Source organism: Oncorhynchus masou, chromosome 2, assembly GCF_036934945.1.
Source record: "Oncorhynchus masou masou isolate Uvic2021 chromosome 2, UVic_Omas_1.1, whole genome shotgun sequence".
Taxonomy (NCBI): domain Eukaryota; kingdom Metazoa; phylum Chordata; class Actinopteri; order Salmoniformes; family Salmonidae; genus Oncorhynchus; species Oncorhynchus masou.
Window position 1 is genome coordinate 15,122,153 of NC_088213.1, and position 25,008 is coordinate 15,147,160.

Consider the following 25,008-nt stretch of genomic DNA (forward strand, 5'->3'; position numbering starts at 1 on the left):
GTCTGCATCTGTTCTGATTGGGCAAATCTTTGATGCTCCTTTTTGGTTCCTTGCTGTTGCAGTGACATTTCTGCATTTTAAAGCAATAGGTCACCTAAACTTAGAAGGAAGTTAATCATTTTCTTACCTGACGTTTGTCTTGATACAAGCGGATGTATTTCTTCAGACATTTCCTTGACACCAGACAAATAATACAATATGAGAAGAAAAGGAGGAAGGGAAGCGCTGCTAAGGTACACAATAGTACATTTTGGTAGACAGAAGGTGCTCTTTGGTAAAAGGGGTAAATGGGTCATCAGAAAGAGAGGAGGACCAAGGCACTATTCATATAATTAATTAAAATGCCTTTATTAGTATGACATGTTCAATAGAAACAACGTTTTTTTAAACCGACGTGTTTTGGCTGCATGGCCTTCGTACTCCCTGACCAAACAATACAATATATTGAAATGATATGTATATTGTCTCTTATTGCCAATACTGACAAAACAGTGTAAATCCAAAAAGGATGAACCATTGTTTTATTAACGTGGCAGTTGACATGAGAAACAATGTCTAAATACTATTGCATGTTTGGTCTAGTTACATGAAGGATGGTAAATGTCTGTTTAATCTGATATATGACGCTATGATATGAAATATTTCTCTGAAGATGGATGTGTTGGAGAGTTACTGCAGCTGTACCAAGGGGGATGGAGCCCATTATGATGGTCCTGGTCGGTCCTGAAGCTACGTTATTTATTTTCTCGTACGTAAATCCGTGTGCAAACCACGTCGTCTGCCCCAAAGGTCTGAAAAAGAGAAAAGATGCCAGTGAACTCAACAGAAGTGCTTCCTGCTGTTGGAGATCAGATGTTCAACCTTCAGATAAGAACACAGGACCATTTTGTGTTCATCTCAAATATGACAACTGGTGTCAAGTGAGATTTTTTTTTTAAATTCAAAAATATTTTTATTGTTCAAACTCTCATTGTGACAGAATGGAAGACTGTTTTAGTGCACAACTGGTTGAGATTTCCTGTCCAAAAACAGTCAATTTGGCACATGGTAGCTGCTACAGTATCAGTGAATTAATGAGGGAAGAGGGGAAATGATCAAGATGTGCCTCTGGGTGGCAGAGGCGCATCGAGCCCCCAAAGATTTATGGTACTTTCAGAGGTGCAGCAAGACTGCAACCGAACTTGTCAGCACCACAGATCATCATTACCCCAGCACCCAGGGAGGGAGGAAAGTAAGTATCATTCGGGTTTAAAGAATGGCGCTAAGATGGAGCCATCTGCCGTGTGCAGCGAGTGTCCAGGGAGCCATTAACGTGAGATGCGTCATGGTCCATTGGCGTTTTCTAACACACCATGATCAATGGGGCACATTATTGCGGGCAGACAGCCAGTAGCTTTTAACCCTACACACACACACACACCTCTGGCGGTAAAGGCCTGCATCAGGCACTGGAGAAGGGAAGGCCCCCGCCTCTTACATTGGGACGTCGATATTTTACAGGACAACAGCATGGTAGATAACATGAACAGTGTGTCAGTCAGGAACACATGCAGTATCAGAGTAACTACAGGACAACAGCATGGTAGATAACGTGAACAGTGTGTCAGTCAGGAACACATGCAGTATCAGAGTAACTACAGGACAACAGCATGGTAGATAACGTGAACAGTGTGTCAGTCAGGAACACATGCAGTATCAGAGTAACTACAGGACAACAGCATGGTAGATAACATGAACAGTGTGTCAGTCAGGAACACATGCAGTATCAGAGTAACTTCAGGCACATCCCCTGCTGCCCGTCCTATTAAACTAAACTCGTCCCCTGAGATTTCTCCATGCTAATGAACACATCCTGGACTCTGTCTTACATCACTGGATACAGTAAAACCAGAACATACGGTCTTCATTACTTTCTTTCCCCCAACACCCCCTCCATCCCTCCCTCTTTCAAAGCTTAATTTCCTCATCAGCTCATAGATGCTTTGATGTGAGCCACCTGCATTTCCGTTTTCCTGGCCAGGTCCAGATTCCTTTGTCACCGGAAGGAGAGCAGGCTTGTTTTAGTGGAGGATGAGGCGCTGCCCATTAGCGCCCTGGAATTAATGAACAAATTGTTCAAATTTAGATCCATTGGCCTGTGAGAACAAAATTCTGGGGTTATGTTTTTCGATGTGTGGGACCTGGGAAGAAGTGTATCGTGGCACCTTTGTCATCCAGTGGGTTTTGCTGCATGTGGATGGGCAGATGCAATGCATTGGGGACTTTCTCCATATTGCGGTAATTCAATAAGAAAAAGTCATGGTTCCCACCTTTTGAGACCCTACGAAGTTGAGCATTTAGTGAAATAGTATTTTCCTCCACAGTAAAACACATGATTGTGTGCATAGCGGGAAACACATGTTACACTGACCTCTCCCTCTAATATTGGACAAAACTCTGAGCCAACCTCATGATCCCATCTCTAAACAATCAGACAGTTGTCCAACAACAGCCTCACAGACCTATCATGTGGCTCAATATGCACAGAACTACACACCCTTGAGTTGAAACACACACATTTCATGTTTGTTCATAGCATCTCCTGTTGCGAAGTCCAAGCATGCTATCCAGAAAGGAGTCCCTTACATAGAGGTTTTCCTCTTGATTTCGCTCTGGGCTTTGTAAGAGTCAATAAAGAGGTTATCCTCATCACTTATAAACTGGAATCTAAGGTTATTGGCCCCATTTACTGTTGTCAATCTGGTCTATAAAATCAAAACAGGCCAGAAGTTTACAAAAAGCACATCTTTTTAATATGAAAGCCAGTGCCGTGAAGAAGTCAAGAACTGTTTTTGATGGATGTAAGGACCTGGTATGTGAAGAGCTTAATTAACAGCAAACATATATTTTTGTGCAGTATAATATCAGCCAGTGCCAATACATCAAAGAACAAGCTCTGAAATCCCTTAGGAACCCTTTCAGAGGTGTTCGTAACAGTGACAATAGTTTCTGAGTTAGGCTGTGCAGAGCCAAATCCATCATACGGAGTGTTCTGGTGGAAAAGCTTGTCTTAGCTTTGATGTCAAGCGTCTGTTTGAACCTACAGTATAATCTCTTGGGGAATCATATTAAGTGCAGGCCTACTCTCTTCTGGGTTCAGAACGAAGTGTTAACACTAACAGTTTGGGGTACCAGTGCACCAATCTGGAACCAACAGGATGTGCTTCTACCCCCAAGCCATTAGACTGCTAAAGAGCTAATCAGATGGCTACCCAGACTACCTGCATTGACCCTTTATTTTTGCCCCAACTCTCTTGCACTGACTCTACACACACACACACACGGGTCTCTACACACACACTGGACTCTACACACACACTGGACTCCACCCACACACTGGACTCTACACACACACACTGGACTCCACCCACACACTGGACTCCACCCACACACTGGACTCTACACACACACACACTGGACTCTACACACACACACTGGACTCTACCACACACACTGGACTCTACCACACACACTGGACTCTACACACACACTGGACTCTACCACACACTGGACTCTACACGCACTGGACTCCACCCACACACTGGACTCCACCACACACTGGACTCTACACACACACTGGACTCCACCACACAATGGACTCCACGCACACACTGGACTCTACACATGCACTGGACTCTACACACACACTGGACTCTACACACACTGGACTCTACTGGACTCTTTAGCCATGTTATTTTCTACTCCCTGTATATATAAAGCCATGTTATTTTCTACTCCCTGTATAAAGCCATATTATTTTCTACTCCCTGTATAAAGCCATGTTATTTTCTACTCCCTGTATAAAGCCATGTTATTTTCTACTCCCTGTATAAAGCCATGTTATTATTCTACTTCCTGTATATAGCCATGGTATTTTTTACTTCCTGTATATAGCAAAGCATTTCACTGTTTAGTCTACACCTGTTTACGAAGCAAGTGAAAAATACGATTTGATTTGTATACATCATGAAAGCAATTCGATAGACACATTTGAGATCTTTGAGTTACTTGTGAAAATAACACTCTTGTATAGTTTCAGTGTAGAAATAGATAAAACGGAGGGGACATGACAGCCTTGCCTGCTGCCTTTCTTTAGTCACAAACGTCCTCACCAGTATGAGTTCATCTCCCCTCAGCTCTCTGGTCCAGAAGGTCCTTGGGCCGTTGCCATCCAGGAGAGTCTGCCTGCAGTACATTTTGCTCTCGGTCTCCCATGTGGCCAGGCTCTGTTGATATGAGTGTAATGCAATGAAGAGGGTCCATGTCAATACATCCATGTACTTTCCTGTCCTCACTTATCTAAAGGGGATCTGATCTGAATGAGTGAGTGAACATGGGCTGCGTCTCAATGTAGCTTCCTCTCCTTGTCTCCTTTCCTTCATCCGTACAAATGCTATCTGAATAGGATTGGGACATTACCTTTACATTGTATAGGGGCAGAGACTACCTTTACATTGTATAGGGGCAGAGACTACCATTACATTGTATGGGAGCAGACTACCTTTACATTGTATAGAGACACCTTTAAATTGTATGGGGGCAGAGACTACCTTTACATTGTATAGGGGCAGACTTCCTTTACATTGTATAGGGGCAGAGACTACCTTTAAATTGTATGGGGGCAGAGACTACCTTTACATTGTATGGGAGCAGACTACCTTTATATTGTATGGGAGCAGACTTCCTTTACATTGTATAGGGGCAGAGACTACCTTTACATTGTATGGGGCAGAGACTACAATACATTACATTGTATGGGGGGCAGAGACTACCTTTACATTGTATAGGGGCAGACTTCGATAGACACATTTGCATCTTTACATTGTATAGGGGCAGAGACTACCTTTACATTGTATGGGAGCAGAAAATAACACTTTACATTGTATAGTTTCAGTGTAGAAATAGATAAAACGGTATGGGGAGAGACATGACAGCCTTGCAGACTACTTTTACATTGTATGGGGACTGCCTTTCTTGTATGGGGGCAGACTACACAATAGGGGCGTCCTTTACATTGTATAGGGGCAGAGACTGATTGTTCATCTACCTTTACATTGTATAGGGGCTGGTCCAGATAGGTCCTTTACATTATATGGGGCAGAGACTACAATACATTATATGGGGGCCATCATTGGAGAGTCTACCTTTACATTGTATAGGGGCAGACTACCTTTACATTGTATGGGGGCAGATACTACCTTTACATTGTATGGGGCAGAGACTACCTTTACATTGTATGGGGGCAGACTACTTTTACATTGTATGGGAGAGACTGTTTACATTGTATAGGGGCAATGAAATTGTATAGGGTCAGAGACTGTTTAAATTGTATACATCCATGTATGGGGGCAGAGACTTTCCATTGTATAGGGGCCATCACATTATCTAAAGTATGGGGGCATCTGATCTGAATTGTATGTGAGCAGAACATGTATGGGAGCAGACTCACATTGTATAGGGGCAGAGACTACCTTTACATTGTATAGGGGCTCCTTTCCTTGTATCCTACCTTTAATTGTATGGGACTATCTGAACAGAGACTACCTTTACATTGTATGGGGCAGAGACTACCTTTACATTGTATGGGGGCAGACTACCTTTACATTGTATAGGGGCAGAGACAACCTTTACATTGTATGGGGGCAGACTACCTTTACATTGTATAGGGGCAGAGACTACCTTTACATTGTATAAGGGCAGAGACTACCTTTTACATTGTATGGGAGCAGACTACCTTTACATTGTATGGGGCAGAGACTACCTTTACATTGTATGGGGCAGAGACTACCTTTACATTGTATAGGGGCAGAGACTACCTTTACATTGTATAGGGGCAGAGACTACCTTTACATTGTATGGGGCAGAGACTACAATACATTGTATGGGGGCAGACTACCTTTACATTGTATGGGGCAGAGACTACCTTTACATTGTATAGGGGCAGAGACTACCTTTACATTGTATGGGGGCAGACTACTTTTACATTGTATGGGGGCAGACTACCTTTACATTGTATGGGGGCAGACTACCTTTACATTGTATAGGGGCAGAGACTACCTTTACATTGTATAGGGGCAGAGACTACCTTTACATTGTATAGGGGCAGAGACTACCTTTACATTGTATAGGGGCAGAGACTACCTTTACATTATATGGGGCAGAGACTACAATACATTATATGGGGGCAGAGACTACCTTTACATTGTATAGGGGCAGAGACTACCTTTACATTGTATAGGGGCAGAGACTACCTTTACATTGTATAGGGGCAGAGACTACCTTTACATTGTATAGGGGCAGAGACTACCTTTACATTGTATAGGGGCAGAGACTACCTTTACATTATATGGGGCAGAGACTACAATATATTATATGGGGGCAGAGACTACCTTTACATTGTATAGGGGCAGAGACTACCTTTACATTGTATAGGGGCAGAGACTACCTTTACATTGTATGGGGGAAGAGACTACCTTTACATTATATGGGGGCAGACTCAGAGACTTTACCTTGCACTTCCTGCCATCTACCGTCTCCTCATTGAACTCCTGGCCTATGAGGAAGTTGATCTCGGTGGTGCGCACGGTGGTGGAGGTCTTGATGTAGAACTGCTCCCCATTCTGCCTGATCTCCACGTGAGGTTTGGATGCCGCGGCACCAGCCACCTTCCTCAACATAGCATTGACCCCTGTGGGCAAATAACTCCTGTCATTACGCTTACTTTAACGGTCATAAGTGCTGCATAACCAATTGCATGTGTCATTGATCAGTTTTGACTTTGTCAGGTTATGACAACTGACTGTACACAACCTTGACATGCCACTGGGTTGAACCCATGGTGACAATATGGCGTCACGGGGCTATCGTTTGACTTGTACTGACATCTGGTATGACATGTTTGTGCCTATCCTCACCTAATTACAGTACAGTTACATTTCTGTCTCCTCCTGGCGCCATTGATAGAAGGAAAACAATCCTGAATTCCACTTTCAAAGGTGTAGGTTGTGCTAATTTACAAGAGGAAGGCATAGTGGCAGTGTTACCTATCTGTGACAAAGTCCTGGTAGACAGAAGGTTCTTGGGAGTGTGAGAAGAAATCAATGGTGCACTGTAGGTATTCAGGTTGTTATAAACAGAGTTCTCAAGGCAAGCAATTTCAAATGAGATGGTTATCAGCAGATGTTGCAAATATGGGTGGATGCTATGACAAGGTGATGAAAACAAGGAATGCTGGAGTCATTAGCTTTGTTTAGCTCTCCTGCAGACTGATGGATTCCTCCAAGAAGTTATTGTGGAGCTAGTTGGCTCTGTCACACAGTTACAATTTAACCAATTGGATGAGAAAATGTCTTGCTGTTTCCATTCATTCCCCTCTGCATATGTTTTCAGAGCTGCTCTTTCTCAAATACTGTAATCCTTCAGTACTAGTCTTATTGCTCTCATTTAAACAATCGGTGTACTTGAGTTCCCCAGAGGAGAGGAGTTCAATCTCTTCACCTTTTTTCTCCTCATCTCTTTGTTCCACGATGAAAAAAACTAACTATGGCACCATAAGCCAAAGTTTTGTCCAAGCCAATACCTGGAGCTCAGATGAAGTGAGATCTCAGTGCAGTCACAGGAGACATAGTTGAGAAAACATACACAGTGAATTGTCTCATCTATTCCACACCAGCTGGGCTCAACAGTGCAGCGTTGATCCACCCTCACTGCTTTCACTGAAAAGATGACTATTCTATGGCAGGAAACAACACGCAAGATCAAGCTTAAGTGATTTGTAATATGTAAGTGTATTATAATATGTATTACATGTGCACCTTTTTTTTATACACATGCCCAACTCAGTTGACTTTCGGGAATATCAACAAAATGACAACATAAAATGCATCTCAAATGAACAAGGTACATGGATTAATGCATGCTGGGATGATCCTAAAACTGATGATATATGCGAAACTGAAAGATGATCAAGATGTCACACACCCTGTGGCCTCTTCCAAATGTTGTTTTCTCAGATATTTCCCCAATAGAACACAGATGAAAATAATGATGCGTTTGGTAGTCGGACACAATAGAGAAAGAACAGTTAGGATTTTGATAGTATTTTGTTAAGTATTTATTCTTTCAAATAGCTCTTAATGATAGAAGGTAAGAACTAGACATCTTACCAAGTGCTTTGAGTAGTTCATCAAAATTCTCACTGCTTCTCATTTTCCAAGTGCCTGCGAAATTGGTCATTTTCTTGAGAAGGCTCGACGTGTACCGGTCTCTCTCTGCCTCTTGATATGCTCTGTATCTCCTCAGCTCACTGTCCCACTATCCCTCCCCTACGCTCTCCCTTTCACCCTCCCTCCTTTCTCTCTCTCTGTAATAACCCCTCACAGCATGCCTCTCTCTCTCTCTCTGTGTAATAAACCCTCCCAGCATGCTCCTCTCTCTCTAGTCCTGTAGTGAGTGAAATGTCCTCCTCTTAATGACCATTTTAAATGACAGATGGACAGGGGTTCAGGTGGTCTCGTTTCAAGCCTGCAATATAAATAGGACATTTAAATGGAATGAATTCCATAGAAAAGAACCATGGATGTCACCATCACAGCAATATAATAAAGCGTTGAGTGCGATTATGGTTTCCAATATAAACCAATATTGTAGTTGTGATAAGATCTTTCTTTGATAAACGATGGTAGTCAATGTCCATCTAACGTTCATCCCATTGACAAGCCCTCTCTCTCCCTGGCTACAGCTAAGGATCAGACTAAACATGCATTCAATACATTTCCCATTAAGTCCAATTCAACTCAAGCCCCCCCCCCCCCCCCCAACTCACCAACTCACTCCAACAGCCCCCCAACACAGAATGAGAGGCCCCGATAGCTTCACTCACTCCCCCTCCCATCAAGTCTGATTTGTTCTCTTTCTGATGGCTCTTCATCAATCTCTTTGACAAAGTGGCTTCCAGACAGCAGTTGATAATTCATGTATAGAGCAGAGCAGGGAGCACTCTGTCATCCCTCCAGGAAGTGTCACGTTAAAAAGGCTCCCATCTATTTCCCTATGCATGCTGGTCCACCACAGTTTGTCTCATCAATCAATAGATTTGTCTTCAGCCTTTGGGTGCTGTTTTTCTTTGAACACACAGAGAGCAGTAGGGGAAAGAAAAACAGAGAAATGGTTTGATTTTCTGTGTTAAGCGTTGAATGAATTACCCTTTCACGAGGTTCGTGCAGCTTTGTTTTAGTTTTTTTAGTGAGTGGACTTATTTAATTATTAGTATCATGCTGTGAGGGGAGAAATACACATTAACGGGATAATTCACTGGTTTGATAAACATTTTCTAACTTTGAAAGTATTCTGCTGGTTGTGATGAGACAATCCATAGACATTTGAATGACAAAATATTTCAAATAAATGAATGGATGACAGCTTAGTCAAGATGTTCACCCTCCCTGAAATCTGTATGCACACTTTGGACTATGACGTCGTTTTTGTTTAACTAGGCAAGTCAGTTAAGAACAAATTCTTATTTAGAATGACGGCCTACCCCGGCCTCCCCTAACCCGGACAACACTGGGCCAATTGTGTGCCGCCCTATGGGACTCTCGATCACGGCCGGTTGTGATACAGTCCCGGGATCGAACCAGGGTCTGCAGTAATGCCTCTAGCACTGAGATGCAGTGCCTTAGAACGCTGCGCCACTAGTTAACCATACACTCTTAAAAACTTTTTTTTTTAAGAACCAAAAAGGGTTCTCTCTTGCTTCACCTTTAGGTGCGAAATATATGAAATAAGCGATAGAACATGCTCTATATAGAACCTTTTTTCCCCTAAGATTGTATATTGGATTTAAATTACACAGACTCTTTTCTAATGGATCCTATCCATCTCACCTAATATCTAGCAACACAGATACATGACCTTGTGTGTCAGAACGTCACTTCCAAATAGACATACTAAGGCCCCCCAGTCACAAGAACATCTAGGAGACATTAGCCATTCAGAGCAGCGAATCGCATTGTGCTCTCCCAAAACGTCTGCTAACCCAACGCAGACCCATTCAAAGCCCTGGGGCTTTTCTATGGACTCCTAAAGGACTAGCATAAGACCCCCTCTATGATTCTCTTCATGGTCATTTGTCATGCTTAACCTTAGTTATGGCAGAATAACCAAGGTGAGTCTGCCATCCAATCGTGATGTTTTAATGACCCAAGTTAGTGAAACAAAACTGCCACACAAAACCATCAAAGAAACCTGGGTCCTTGCTATTCATTAGTGCAAGTCTAGTCTCTCCCCATTTCTCTACTTTTCTTCCGTTTGGTTTCTAGTGACTCTCCATTATGTTGGAGCCATGTGATGTGACCATAGCAGACATTTGAAACGAGCCACTCAGTTATTACTGTGTAGACAACAGAACACACTATGTTAAACAGCAAGCCTGTGTGCTGCCTGGATTCCTTTTTACATTTGTAAAATTGTTTTTCGGGTCAAGTTTGATATTAAAATTCCAGGCAGTAGTCTATATATTTTGAATGTGCTTACTTATTGTCTTCTTTGAAGTCAAATTACAGTCCCTACTCACCCTAGGGGAGCATGGATTTACAAAACAAGCCTCTAAAGAGGGTAGCCTTGTTGCCCATAACAAGTGCCCTTTCCAATACATGGCAGAGTATTTGAGACAGAAATACTAATGTACATAAATGAACCTAGAAGGCAAGTAAGATGTAAGCCACACTGAAGAAAAATATAAACGCAACATGTAAAGTGTTGCTCCCATTTCATATGCCCAAAAAGCTTATTTCTTTAAAATGTTTTGCACACATTTCTTTACATCCCAGTTAGTGAGCATTTCTGCTTTGCCAAGATAATCCATCCACCTGACAGGTGTGCCATATCATGAAGCTGATTAAACAGCATGATCATTACACAGGTGCACCTTGTGCTGGTGAAAATAAAAGGCCACTATAAAATGTGCCATTTTGTCACACAACACAATGCCACAGATGTCTCAAGTTGAGGGAGTGTGTACTTGGCCTGCTGACAGCAATGTCCACCAGAGCTGTTGCCAGAGACTTTAATGTTAATTTCTCTACCAAAAACCTTCATCGTTTTAGAGAATTTGGCAGTACGTCCAATTGGCCTCACAACCGCAGACCACGTGTATGGCGTCATGTCGGTGAGCAGTTTGCTGATGTCAACGTTATGAACAGAGTGCCCCATGGTGGTGGTGAGGTTATGGTATGGGCAGGCATAAGGTACGGACAACGAACACAATTGCATTTGATCGATGGCAATTTGAATACACAGAAATACCATGACGAGATCCTGAGGCACATTGCGAGACCCATTTATTTTAAGGTATATGTGACCAACAGATGCATATCTGTATTTCCAGTCACGTCACTCAGTAAAATCTTTGAAATTGTTGCGTTTATATTTTTTTTCAGTATCGTTTGAACCTTTGCTATTGTCCAGAGAAATATTCAAATACATTTTTTTCTCCAATAAATAACTTCAGAACATTTTCTTTTAAGACAATAATATATTGACAAATTCAAAGAAATGTACATTGTGCAACCACACGTTTGAGCTGGAAGTGATTAAGTTAATACATAGATTGCACTCAGAGGTTTACTGCCACAATACACAAAGGGACATGCCTCATCTTGTTCTCTGCCTGGAGTCCTCATCTCACATGGCTTCCTTTAAAGAGCACTTCACTGGTGGTCCAGCACACTAACAACAAATCCCTCCCAAAGTACCAACCCTGAAATCATCAGAAAAGTCATTTACTGAACATTTTAAACTACAACAGTTAGCATTTCACAATTGGCCAACAATTGTTCAGTACAACATTAGTTGAATATTGCTAATATTGGCACAGCAGCAACGGTAAATACCAGGGTCAAAATATTGAATATTGGAGTTGAGCTGAAGACAATTGGAAACAAGGTGCTTTAACAGTATCATTTACAGGATCACATCACATATTTCTTTAATTCACAATAAGATGGCTGCCCTAAACACCCCAAAGTTATATGTACTACTTCTAATATAATCATTCTATCATTTACCAGCTACTTTATTTTGTGCTGGGAGTAACCTTGTCCGACCCCAGGCTCAATTGCTAGAGAGCTGGCTGGGTGGACGAGATTAGGTTGGGAGGACTAAACGGGAGGGTCTTTGCAAGTGAAAAGTCAAAGAAGAAAAGGAACATGTGCTCTAATTGGTTGTTTTGTCCTGTGTTTTTGAGCTGAACTTGTGTATGCAATTTGCTGTTGCTACCTCCTAGAACTAAACCTGATAAAGGCTACAGAGGGCAGCTATAAACAGATGTAAGAGCATCTATCCTATTGCTAAGACAGTAGAAATACATTAGAAGTGATGGATCAGTCCAGTGTTTATACCGAAGGAACCAACTAGTGCTGAGCGATTACTTTTTGAGGTCGGTTTGGTTTGATTTTTTTTTTTTAAATGACGTTTTCTTTCATTTTTTACATTAAATGCACTGCGCATTATGTGGTTTGAATACTATAACACAGAATAAAACAATTAAAAGTCCCATGACAGTAGTGACAGCCCATTACAGCTTATCACTTATTAAGCATCATTTATTCACGACTTTAATTCAATATTTCATTTGTTTTAAGCCTATTTGATGTCTTTATTTCATTCCAAGTCATGTCATCTTTACAGAGCTGCTGCCCTGCTGTCTGACAAAATCACTATTTGAGTAGTTCTTCAAAGTAAACAAGGCATGTTTTTATGGAAACTACAACTCCATTTCACAGTTTGGGCTTAATCTGATTTATCGCTAGAAAATCTGTGCATAGTGCTCAGACAAAAAAACAACTAAATGGAATTCAACAGACATTGGTCAATTAGTTGCTTAGAAAAATAACCAACATTTCGGTTAATCGCTCAGCACCGGTCACAAATTACACATTGTAATGTCATCAAATCTCAAACTACTGCTCATTCATTCACTTACAATTTAAGATAAAAATCCCCACTAAAAGGCAGCAGTAATTTAAAAGGCAAACAAAATGATAAGGACAAGGAAGCCATTAAGGAATAGAAGCAGGCAGAGCTTGTTGGCCCAGTTCCATTTCAGTCCCTGGGCCAATATTGTGCTCTATTGCTATCACCTATGTAGCGGTGAGGTCAGGGGAGCTCTAGGGGCCAAATTGGAATCAGGGCCACACCAACCATTTCTAATCCCAAATTCATCTGTGTCCCTAACCCCTATGATTGTATAGACAATGTGGTGAAAATTCAAGTGAGAAATTTGTAGCCATTTCCATATTGGTAAAACCTATCCTAACCTGGGCATAGAGGGTTTGGGATAGGGGTCGATTTGGAATTGGGTGCTAATGTCCTCTACCAGTGTCTGGAGTCGACCAGCTCCGGTCTCAGGCTCACTCTCTTGAGGGTTTCGTAGCCCACGACCATAACGATGGCGGTGGGAATGGAGGATATGATGCGTGCAGACAGCCCTTTGGTCATCCCCCAGAATCCCTCCTCTGCCAGCAGGTTCCTGAAAGTCTCGATGACGGAGGTCCTGCCTTCAACCTGCCACACACACAAGGCTGTTGTTACAAAGGTGTTTATTCATGTATATTTTTGTGTAAAATTTGATTTGCTATGCCAGGATTTAGACCCGGGGTAGGAAACTCTGGTCGTGGAGTGGAACAGCCACTGCAGGATTTTGTTGAATCAAAAAATAAATAATGTGCCTGTGGCATCCAGGACCAGGGTTGCCTATCCCTGATTAGACTCTGTGCCACTTACATCTGTTAGAGAAAACAGTGGCCCCAATGATGGCCACATGTAGCTAACCAAACAGACCCTTTACATTCCACTAGTGCTTTTAGCTGAAGTTGCACTCTACCTGCACTCTAGCTCTGACCACATCCATGGGGTTGGTGACAGTGGAAGCAGTCGCAGCAGCTAGTGGTCCGGCCATGGCTTGGAGTAGTAGATGAGGGCAGTCACTGGGCGCCATTTTGGATAGCTGTTCTGTGAAACGTTGTGGAAGATTTGTGCTTTGAAATGCTACTTATAGACAATGTATGTTGACGACAGGGACTAGAAAGATTTAAGACATTATTCATCTCCGACCCTTCTTGAAGAAAATACTAATAATAACATTAAAGGATGGTTTCCCAGATTAAGCCTACGCCAGGACTCAAAGCTCAATGAAGCACTTTGTCCAGGACCAGGCTTAACCTGTGTCTGGGAACTCGATCCTTAGATAAATATCCTTGTAAACAAACACTCCTTTTTACCTGCGTAAAAGTGATAAAAAGGCCACCAGACCGCGCTGTTTGGGATGTATGTTAGAAGGGAGGCCACATATCCCCTGTAGAAGCCTCGAAACCGTCGGCCGCAAAGATCTGAGCAATCATGTTCCTGGTTTGGCCAAATGCCATTTTTGTCTTCCCGTCAGCCTCCGTTTTGACCTTGACCCGGAAGCGAGTCAGGTGCTTCCCTTGGCCCTGCATCATCAGCTGCTGGGAAATCACGTCTATGGGGACAGTGATGGTTTGTGCGACCAGGGACGCCACGCCACCTGCCACCAGAGACTTGACGGTATTGTCCTTGGAATAGTTGGAGACGTATTTCCTCACCAGCTCGTAGGTGGTGATGTAAGCCTGGCCCGATATGAGAGTGAAGGTGTTGACCATGAAGCCGCGGTAGAGGCCCCGCACGCCCTCGGCCCGCAGGATCTTGAAGAAGGCATCGAAGGTCCCGTTGTAGAGCGACTTACCCTTCTGCACTTGCAGCCTGGTGCGGATGAGGGTGGCCGGGTAGACGGTGGCCCGGATGGTCATGGTCATGAATACCCCGAAGGAGTAGAACTTCCTCTTGTCCAGGTCCTCCCATTCAATGATCTGGATGTTCCTGTTCTGTTGCATCCTGCCTTTCTGGAGAGCCCCCTCATCAGACTAGCCTCTACCTGGGGAAATACAGACCACACAACACTGTCAACGGTTTCCTCCACGAGGTAGCACAACATTTGAAGTCTTGAATGCATCAACTTTGAATGAATTAAAAGATGGCAGTAGGTCTGAAGGTTGTACCAGTATCATGACAATGATTCACAAACTACTACATCAGAAAACAAGGCCTGTGTTGTGTGGTGTGTCACTCATTATCTCCCAAGTCTCCTTGGGAAATGAGCGATGTCTAAACTGACTGGGTTTGTGTTAGGAAGGATCAAAGGTCATACACACACTGTACCACTTCGTAGCAGTCATGACTATGTTATTAAAAGCCTGACAAGGTAAAAACAGATCGCACATTAATGGGGAGCTTCAATGTGCTCTCTAGCTGAAGTAGTTATGCGCTAACTTTACAAGCTACTGCTAGTTGCAGGTCACAGGACACAATGTTCCCTAAACCAAAGAGCCTATTGTCAATCGCGCAATCCGGAAATAACACTGAAATAGTAGCTAACTAACAATGCATAGGTTGAATAATTGTGCATGTGTAAACAGTAGGTCAGACTGTATGTAACCACAAATTGGCTAGCTAGCTGGCTAATAATAATGCATCCAGTCACTAGCTATCGTTAGCTAGCCAGCTATGCGTTGGTTGATTTCCTTGCTAGCAAGCAGGCTAACGTTAACTTACCTCGTTGGACAAATGTATATCAAAATATTATGTACATAGTCGGAATAGCAATTTCATATCAGTAGGTGAGGAAAGCGATACCGAATTTAGAGCTATCTGTCCGGGTTATGATTTGATGTTATGTTGGAGAACTAAACCAGAGAGGAAGAGGCAACGCGAGAGGGTTAACTGGTACAACATTTGTGGTTTCCAGCAGGTGGCGTTTTTTCGTTTTTTTCCGTTTTGCTCAGCAAGCGAGTGGGTTTTGTAATAATCGAACTTTTCTCCTCTACTGTACTGCGCTACCACAGAGACACCACCTTGACGATAGATGGCGCTGTAACCTATTTTATTCGACCGGTACTTTGCCAATGAGATATAATTGTAATTGATAATTGATATAGTGTTTTCTAAACTCCATGCCCTGTGTGTCAGACCTTCGTTCAGCCAACAGGAATAAGTAAAACCTAGCAAGTATAAGGCCGTAACCTCGGCGCTTTTCCTTCAAAATCAAAGTCCCGCAATGAAAAATAATACAAATGGTCGAAATTCGTAACATTTTATGAGGAAATGTTAGCAGACTTAGAATTTCAGTTTAACAATATGAAAAATGTAATAAGGTGAATCGCCTTCATAGGACAAATAAATGTTTATAATTGACATTATTGTTAACAGCATTTACAAAAAAAAAGTATGATTATTAGATAGTTATCATGGGTCAGGTCTTAACGTAATACAAATAACAAAACATTATTTATTCTACTATTAATAATAATAGCAACAATAATATATTTCGTATAATTACAATAATCAACTTTAGAAAACACGTTTAAATCCCATTGTTAAATAGTCCATTTGTATTGCATAATATTCAGTAAGTTTTTCATATTGAACATACTGCACAGTAGTACACAATTTCATGTGCTTTGTGTCGCAGTAAAAGAGGGTCCATTCTACTCAGGAAGACTTTTAGTTTCCAAATCCACAGATTGTGGCGCGTTCAAAACAACTCGGAAATCAATTCAATTCAAGGGGCTTCTTTAGCATATGTTAACATTTCCAAAGCAAGTGAAGTAGATAATATACAAAAGTGAAATCTCCGACTTCCGTGGATTCAAAATAAATGTGACTTGATTTGACCTCGTATTTTTCAGAGTTCCCCATTGTTTTGAACGCGGCATTACAGGAGATGAGCGTCGCTGCAAATCAGCCTTTAAAGTGGCCAATCAGTTTGAATCCAATCGTTTTTTCATACTGACAATACATATTGCACCGTTCACAATTATCTGTACGTTGTGTCGCAGTAGTAAAAAGGAGGTCCATTCTACTCACCTTTCATTTCCAAATCAACACAGTTTACCTTTAAGATGAGGGAAAGCGTATTTTTTTATGAGCATGGCCTTATTTCTATTACAGCATATTGGATGACTGCCATTCATATTCCATTCACCCAGCTCAATGTAACATCAATAGGTTTAGGTTACTACATGATACTCAAATATTCCCTATACCCATCGTGAGGTTGCTTCAACCTAGCCTACAAATTAAAGTGTCGGTGCACTGGTCGAGAGAAATTAGAGTAATCAAGGTGACAAACAGTGCCACATTCAATAATGCCTTGCACACTCTTGCCTCCGTAACGGTCCAGTTAAATTGTTAAATTCTTGCATAAAATGGGTGTTATGCCACCTCCTGGTAGAGTAGTGTGTTTACATTGTATAATACACTGAGTGATACAAGTTATGGGATTCTGGGTCATCCACAGCAGAGTTATGGAGAATTGCTGTGGGTGAGTTGGAAATTGAATGTTCCCGGAATATAAATGTATAAAGTTGACATTACATCATAAAACCCACATGGAAAACTGAGATTCGGCAAAAAACACATAAAGAGTGGCTTATTTGACGCCAAACCAACAAAAGTAGTTACTAATAACATAAATTGCTAATGTACGATTGCTAACTACTCACAATATTTTATCCACTTCAGTGCTAGCTATGCTTTCAGTACTAGATGCATTCTCTGATCCTTTGATTGGGTGGACAACATGTCAGTTCATGCTGCAAGAGATCTGATAGGTTGGAGTACATCGTTCACAGGGTTGTCATAATTACTGTGTAAGTCTATGGAAGAGGGTGAGAACCAGAGGGTCTTTTACTCAGTTATAAGGAATTCTTGTCACTTTACAAGGTCCCTGTTACACCTAAAGATTTTGCAATAGTTTTAGATGCCATTCCCTCAGGTGTTGCTCTGTTATTCAGGAACATGTCAAGACCTGGCCCTCAGAGCCTACCTTCTATTGACCCTGTTGATTCATCAGTAGGAAAGATTTGTTTCTCTTTTGGTCCATTCAACAACAGAGCGATACGAACCTAGTTTCAACAGGATGTTGTATCTATATACCTTATGTCATGCCTTATTGGAATGGATGTATTGATAATATCGGTTGGAAAAAAGTTTGGATGTTGCCACACGCATACCTACTTGTTAACAAAATTAAGGAAGCTTCCTTTAAAATTATTCATAAATATTATCCTGCCAACCACTATATTAAGAAGTTTAAGAAGTTTAAATTGCTTCTTTTGTAATGACCACCCAGAAACAGTGTTGCATCTTTTTTTGGCATTTTATTAATGTAAGAAAACTGTGGCAAGACATCTGTAGATTTATTATTGAACACGTACATGAAGATTTTACACTATTGTGGAGAGATGTACTGCTTGGATTCTTTACATACGATAGAAATAAGCTGAAACATTTTTATGTAATTAATTGTATTATTCTTTTGGACAAATTTCATATACACAAATGTACATTTACAAAAAAAACAACACATTTTCTTACCCTACAAAAAGAAATTGAACTGTATTTTAAGACAGCAAAAAAAACTGTTAGAATTGTAAGTGTATGTATGTCCCTTAAGGTCCTTGTGTAATTGTAATGTGATATTGTACCCCATAGCTCGATTGTCCATTGTATATCATCTATATATACTTGTGTTCCCTCATGTACTTTCTGTACTGATTTGTTGTTAATAAAAAACAAGTTTTTTAAAAACGGGGGTGAGAACCATGAGCCTCCAAGGTTTTGTATTGAAGTCAGAGGAGGACAGAAGCTAGCTGGCTACACCATGGTGCTACCCTGCAGAGTGCTGCTGAGGCTACTGTAGACCTTCATTGCAAAACAGTGTGTTTTCATAGATTATTTGGTGACGTGAATATATTTAGTATAGTTCTTAATAAAAAAAAAAGATAAATGCAATGTTTCACAATTTTTATTTTGTTGAAATTCATTGAGGAGGATGGTCCTTCCCTTCTTCCTCTGAATAGCCTCCACTGGTTTACAGGAAACTTGAAGTGTTCCTGACTAGAATGGAATAAATAAATGACATATCTTATAGAAATACTTTACATTTGTCTTTGTATGATAACTAGTATAAAATATATTGTTAATTGTGCACATTTACACCGTAATTATTAATTTACAAAGTATATAGGACGGAACTTTTATTCTGAAGGCCTCCAAAAAATACCGGACCCGGAAGTTCTTAGTTATTCTTGCTTGCTTCCCAGCGGTGTGTCAGCAACAAACTACAACATCAGGCTAGCTAAGGTAAATAGCTGTTTTATATTCCTGTCTGTTTAGCCACATGTTTACTTTAAAAATATAATAAATTGCCAAAACGTGACTTCTTGTTAAAACGGCGCCAAAAGTCAGCTAGCCTATCCAGTCATTGTGAAGATGGCTAGCTAAGGGTTAGCATGCTAGCTAGCAAGCATATTTCTGGTTAACATTTGCCTTGTATGAATGAACTGACGTTTACTTCGCTAACGTTTGCTGACTAACGTTACTCTAGCTAATTGAGCTACTACTGTAGCAATATGTTAACTTTGTAATTGGCTAGCTAGCTATACTTTAATCAAATAATATAGTTCGCTAACTTACCAGCCCCTGTCTAATAAACAGTAGTCATGATTTGCCATGCTCCTTTTGACAGCAGCGCTTATTGTTTTGATCTTTGCATTATGGAACTTCATTAATATTATTGGAATTATTTGTTTCGCAGGTTTTATTTTACAGGCAGGCTGAATCATGGTAAGTAGTTAGCTACGTTAACGTCGCTATCTGTAATGTTCAAGTAACTTCAAAAATAAAGGAAACACCAACACGTTAAAGTGGCAATATGTAACTTTTTGGGCGACCCGACCAAATTCACAGAAATGTGAGTTATAGATTTATCATTCCACTTCAAAGCAAGTCTAAGAAGCATTAGATCTGTTCTATGTGCGCCATTTCAATGCTTTTTTTTCGTTAAGTTTTGTTTTTGCATCTTTTACTTTCTGTTTTGTACCAGTTTCAAACAGCTGAAAATACAATATTTTTGGTTATGGAAAATATATTTCACAGTGGTTTAGATGGTACAATGATTCTCTACACCAGGGATATTCAACTCTGACCCTACAAGGTCTGGAGCCTGCTGGTTTTTTGTTCTACCTGATAATTAACTGCACCCACCTGGTGTTCCAGGTCTAAATCAGTCTGACCAGAGCGCAACAATGGAAGAGAAAAAAAAATAGTAGTGGAACTGGCGTCCAGGTCCAGAGTTGAGTTTGAGGGCTCTACACTATAGCTTATTTTGTCAAACTAAAATTAGGCAAACGATTAGAAGTTTTAGCAACCAGGAAATGGCGGAGCGATTTCTTCATAGTGCAACTTTGATAGGGCGCTGGACCACCACAAGCTGCCAGAACAGCAGCAATGCCCCATGGCATAGATTCTAGACAAGTTTCTGGAGCTCTATTGGAGGGATGTGACACCATACTTCTATGAGAACTTTCATCATTTATTTTTGTTTAATGGTGGTCTCAGGCACTTCTCCAGAATCTCCTGTAAGAATCTCCCATAAGTCTTCAATTGGGTTGAGATCTGGTGACTGAGACACACACACACACACACCCTTTAAACCCCCTATGCTCCTTTGAGACCTCTCTTTCAGACACTGAGATCTCTTCTTCTAGCCATGGTAGCCAAAAAAACGGGGTATTTTATTTGCTTAATTAACTCGGGAACCACATCTGTTAAAGCACCTGCTTTCAATATACCCTGTATCTCTCATTTACTCGTGTTTCCTTTACTTTGGCACTTACCTGTACATTTTTAATATGATGCAATTGACTACCATGCAACTTTTACTTGGGTGCTTTCTTGGGAAATTGTTAACACTTATTTGTTTTTGTAGTCTCGTAGATATGATTCCCGGACTACCATTTTCTCACCTGAAGGCAAGTGTTATCTTTCTAATAACGATTTACTGTCCATAATCAATGTTACCATAACTTGACAATATAGTATTAAATGTGTTCTCCTCTGACCAACCATAACAATTAATTGTTGCTGTTTTACAGGACGTTTGTATCAGGTGGAGTATGCTATGGAGGCTATTGGCCACGCCGGCTCATGTCTTGGGATTTTAGCCAATGACGGAGTGCTGTTGGCTGCAGAGAGACGGAACATCCACAAGCTGCTTGATGAGGTTTTCTTCTCAGAGAAGATCTACAAGCTCAATGAGTGAGTATGACCATAGTCTCTCTTGCCAGGCTTATATGTAGCACCGCTATTAGCATGCCAACAAGACAGATCAGGATCTTCTCATAAAGCGTCTCAAGACTAGGAGTGTTGATCTAGGATCAGGTCTGCATTATTATTATGATCATTATGATCAGACAAACTGATCCTAGATCAGCACTCCTACTCTGAAGCTGGGGTGATGTCAGACATGCTGCTACATTATACCAATGGGCTGCTCTGTGATTTGGTGTCGTAACCTTTATCCTTTCAGAGACATGGCTTGCAGTGTTGCCGGAATCACCTCCGATGCTAACGTTCTAACCAATGAGCTGAGGCTAATAGCACAGAGGTACGTTGGTTAGTAAAGTCCACGGTCTCTACCTGTGACCCATTTGTTCACTAATTTGTATACAAAGTAATGTACAGTGTTAGTGCAAGACCAACAAGGCATCTCTAGTAATCTAGCACCGTGTCTATCTGACAGATGATGTGTATGTGTTATTTAATTCACACAGATATCTACTGCAATACCAGGAGCCAATCCCCTGTGAGCAGTTGGTGACAGCGTTGTGTGACATCAAACAGGCCTACACACAGTTTGGAGGTTAGCTATAAGACAAATGACATTAACACCTCAGTTGGGTTCTCTAGTAAACACTTTGCTGAAACCATATTGGACCAAAGGGCTGTGTGGGAAAATAACATACCAGAGTCATTAGAGTACAGTCAGGGTAAGCACAGGTTTGATTGTATTTGATGTGTTGTGTGTCTTCAGGGAAGAGGCCGTTTGGAGTGTCTCTGCTGTACATGGGCTGGGACAAACACTACGGCTTCCAGCTGTACCAGAGTGACCCCAGTGGGAACTATGGAGGCTGGAAGGCTACTTGCATCGGCAACAACAGTGCGGTAAGCCTGTTTGCTGTCATCAACATTGGCACAATGCACACGTTTTGGCAGCAGCATTGCCACAAAGTAAAGACGTGAAACGTCACAGTAGATGGTGCTACAGTGTTGACTGGGAATTAACATATAGCTGATACATTTATGGCATATTTCAATAATTCAGCTCCTTTGCTGGATGTCAGACTTATGGCTGCCTAAGTGGCATGCTCCCTCTCAATGAAACTAGACACAATTATCTCATCGAGTGATACTGAGGTTTTAGCCTATGGTAACTTGTGGAATAGACACCACCTGGAAAACAATTTTAACCAATCAGCATTCAGGATTAGACCCACCCGTTTGTATAAATCATGTTGTCTTTTCCGCCCCCCAGGCTGCAGTGTCCATGTTGAAGCAGGATTTCAAAGAGGGTGAGATGTCGCTGTCCTCTGCCCTGGCGTTGGCCGTCAAAGTCCTGAACAAGACCATGGACGTCAGCAAGCTCTCGGCGGAGAAAGGTAAGATCTATACCTGACATCACCCTTCTAAACAACTCCTGAGCCCGTCCTGCCTTGGAGCACACTGAGTAAACCCAGACTGGAGATGTTGTGTAGAGTGGGACAGTGTTATCCTAATTCACAGCTGTTCTATGGAGAGTAGGCTAGTGATGGTGATGTCTAAAACAGGCTAGTGATGGTGATGTCTAAAACAGGCTAGTGATGGTGATGTCTAAAACATTAGACATCATCAGCTGTTGTACATCATGCACACATACTGTGTATAATAAATATGTTGTGTCTAGAGATATGCATATTAAGCAATACGTCTGTAATGCAGCCTGAGATATGAACATAGACTGTATGACTCATGGATATCTTGACCTCCCCAGTGGAAATAGCCACCCTGACGCGAGAAGACGGAAAGACCAAGATCAAGGTGCTGAAACAGAAAGAGGTAGAGGAGCTGATCAAACGACACGAGGCTGAAGAGGCCAAGGCCGAGAAGGACAAGAAAGACAAAGAACAGAAGGAGAAGGACAAATAAACACGTATTTAGAATTCATACTTTCCTAAAAAATCCCGTAATGTGTTACGTGCTCGTTTGTCTTTTTCTTTATTAAAATATTGAAACCAAATGTGCTGATAGAATCTCTAGTTTTATCATGGTGTGATAACTATTGTGTATCCAGGCAGACTTCTCAGAAATACTTTGAAGACTGCAGTAACCCCCTCCCAAAGCCAAGGCAAGGGAAAGATTAATGCCACAGGGTATGTCCTGATTGTTTAGAGAATTTCACTTGTGAACTGGGTCATGTTCAGTAGGGCACACAGTAGCAAAACATTTTAAAGAACTTGTTATTAAGTTCAGCTTGTTTCACTTAGACCAATCAATATACTTATATGCAATATACTTGGATTCACATCATAACACTAGTTAACAGCCCATGTGTAAAGTTCCAAAACACAATACCGACAAGAACAGAGGTATAACAGGAATTTTATTCCATCTTTAGTGTCATTACATGAACATGGAAATCTAAAATGTACATAGAAATTCTAGGACACAATAGTATAAAAAGTAGGAAGAGAGTGTGTGCATAGTATGTAAGTTGTCTCAGCAACAGGGGAATGTAGGTTCTTGCTTTCACACGTGCAGCCTAATCTTCTCAACTGAATGCACAAGCAGAATGGAAAGTGAGTCCAGTACACAGTATGTATTAAGTGCTCCCCTGACCTCTGCTAAATCTGTCAATAATGGGAGTTTACATGGATCAATCACTCAATTCAAGACAGAGACATTTGCACTTTAAAATACATTTGTTGCAGCGGTTCAGTCAGAAATAGTCCTGAAAGCGTACCTGTAATTTAATTATCCAGAAGTCTAGATTCCAATATGTGCCATATTGCCCTTAGCCCCCTCTTCCAGTACACTGTTTTATATTATCACAGTCCCTCACCTTCAGCTGCACTGTGGAGTTTAAGTTAATATTTTTAGCACTGAGTGTCCCACTTGTACTAGAATCTGTGGCAACATTTACAGTTTAGTCATTTAGCAGATGCTTTTATCCAAAAAGACTTAAAGTAGTGAGCGCATATTATTTTCATACTGTTCCCCAGGGGAATCGAACCCACAACCCTGCTCTACCAACTGAGCCACACAGGCGACAACATGCAAGACGTCAAGAACGCAGCCGCCTAATAGGATCAATCTCCTTGAAGGTTCTATCACTGAAGAGGTCTACAGAATTAATGGCTTGCTCTCCGTCATGACTACAGCACTACATATGAGAAGTGCAGAGAGGAAGAGAGAGGCAGGTCTTGTCCCTACATGCTTAAATAGATTCCTTTTATTGTTTCCTATCACCACCACAGGAAAAAAACAAAAGGTCAGTTAGGCATGGAAAAGAGACTATTGGGTCAGAGCAAAGATGAGTGATCCCCTCCTGATCAACCCAAACATCAATCTTCCTCTGACTCCGGGCATGTTGGACTCATGGAGTAGCCCAAAAACACAAGGTCTGCTCGGGGTGGTATCAGAGGATGGCCTGGTTTCACAATCTCAAACCCTATGTAGTGGAAAGTCCTGGTAAGAAGTGCTGGAAAGACGTAGAGAACAGGATTGTTAACGTGACTGTTCAGACCATCTCTAAATTCAGTTTCCCTTTTTCAATTTTAGTGTGCACTTTGCATTATTCCTGATGGTTTTTTAACACTAGTATGGTTAGAAGTCACTAACGTGACATTCATTTTTATCAATTAATCTTTCAACTAATTGAATGTATCTAATATAAAGAACTTTATTTTTTTTATTTCACCTTTATTTAACCAGGTAGACTAGTTGAGAACAAGTTCTCATTTACAACTGATAAAGCAGAGCAGTGCGACACAAACAACACATGGAATAAACAAGCGC

At 41.3% G+C, this 25,008-nt stretch overlaps 3 protein-coding genes across 5 annotated transcripts; 1 reads left to right on the forward strand and 2 right to left on the reverse strand.

Annotated features, from left to right (window-relative positions):
• Window positions 1-327: 327 nt before the first annotated feature.
• Window positions 328-8,382, reverse strand: LOC135555764 (cellular retinoic acid-binding protein 1-like). 3 transcript variants are annotated; one of them, XM_064988486.1, is made up of 4 exons: window positions 8,205-8,382; window positions 6,549-6,727; window positions 4,152-4,265; window positions 328-791 (listed from the first exon to the last, which is right to left on the reverse strand). In XM_064988486.1, the coding sequence occupies exons 1-4, from the start codon at window positions 8,272-8,274 to the stop codon at window positions 735-737; spliced, it is 420 nt and encodes a 139-aa protein (XP_064844558.1). In that variant the 5' UTR covers window positions 8,275-8,382; the 3' UTR covers window positions 328-734. The 3 variants fall into 3 exon arrangements, with proteins under 3 accessions (XP_064844558.1, XP_064844567.1, XP_064844573.1); XM_064988495.1 differs by lacking the exon at window positions 8,205-8,382 and adding an exon at window positions 8,020-8,121; XM_064988501.1 differs by lacking the exon at window positions 8,205-8,382 and adding an exon at window positions 7,619-7,740.
• A 1,834-nt stretch (window positions 8,383-10,216) lies between these two features.
• On the reverse strand, window positions 10,217-15,892 carry LOC135555781 (solute carrier family 25 member 44-like). Its single transcript, XM_064988515.1, is given in 5 exon segments — window positions 10,217-13,602; window positions 13,922-14,049; window positions 14,319-14,408; window positions 14,411-14,989; window positions 15,667-15,892. Coding segments are annotated over 4 exon segments (948 nt in total). The 5' UTR covers window positions 14,949-14,989; window positions 15,667-15,892; the 3' UTR covers window positions 10,217-13,410.
• A 3,278-nt stretch (window positions 15,893-19,170) lies between these two features.
• Window positions 19,171-23,230, forward strand: LOC135555789 (proteasome subunit alpha type-4). Its single transcript, XM_064988525.1, has 9 exons — window positions 19,171-19,257; window positions 19,712-19,740; window positions 20,885-20,927; window positions 21,051-21,213; window positions 21,485-21,562; window positions 21,729-21,817; window positions 21,989-22,119; window positions 22,490-22,613; window positions 22,985-23,230. The coding sequence occupies exons 2-9, from the start codon at window positions 19,738-19,740 to the stop codon at window positions 23,137-23,139; spliced, it is 786 nt and encodes a 261-aa protein (XP_064844597.1). The 5' UTR covers window positions 19,171-19,257; window positions 19,712-19,737; the 3' UTR covers window positions 23,140-23,230.
• Window positions 23,231-25,008: the final 1,778 nt, after the last annotated feature.

Coding starts and splice junctions, on each gene's coding strand:
- LOC135555789 (XM_064988525.1), top strand. Junction 20,928..21,050: donor TACCATTTTCTCACCTGAAG/GCAAGTGTTATC, acceptor GCTGTTTTACAG/GACGTTTGTATCAGGTGGAG. Junction 21,214..21,484: donor AAGATCTACAAGCTCAATGA/GTGAGTATGACC, acceptor TTATCCTTTCAG/AGACATGGCTTGCAGTGTTG.
- LOC135555764 (XM_064988486.1), bottom strand. CDS start 8,274: ATGACCAATTTCGCAGGCACTTGGAAAATGAGAAGCAGTGAGAATTTT. Junction 6,728..8,204: donor TGAACTACTCAAAGCACTTG/GTAAGATGTCTA, acceptor ATTTGCCCACAG/GGGTCAATGCTATGTTGAGG. Junction 792..4,151: donor GGGGAGATGAACTCATACTG/GTGAGGACGTTT, acceptor TCTCTTTTTCAG/ACCTTTGGGGCAGACGACGT.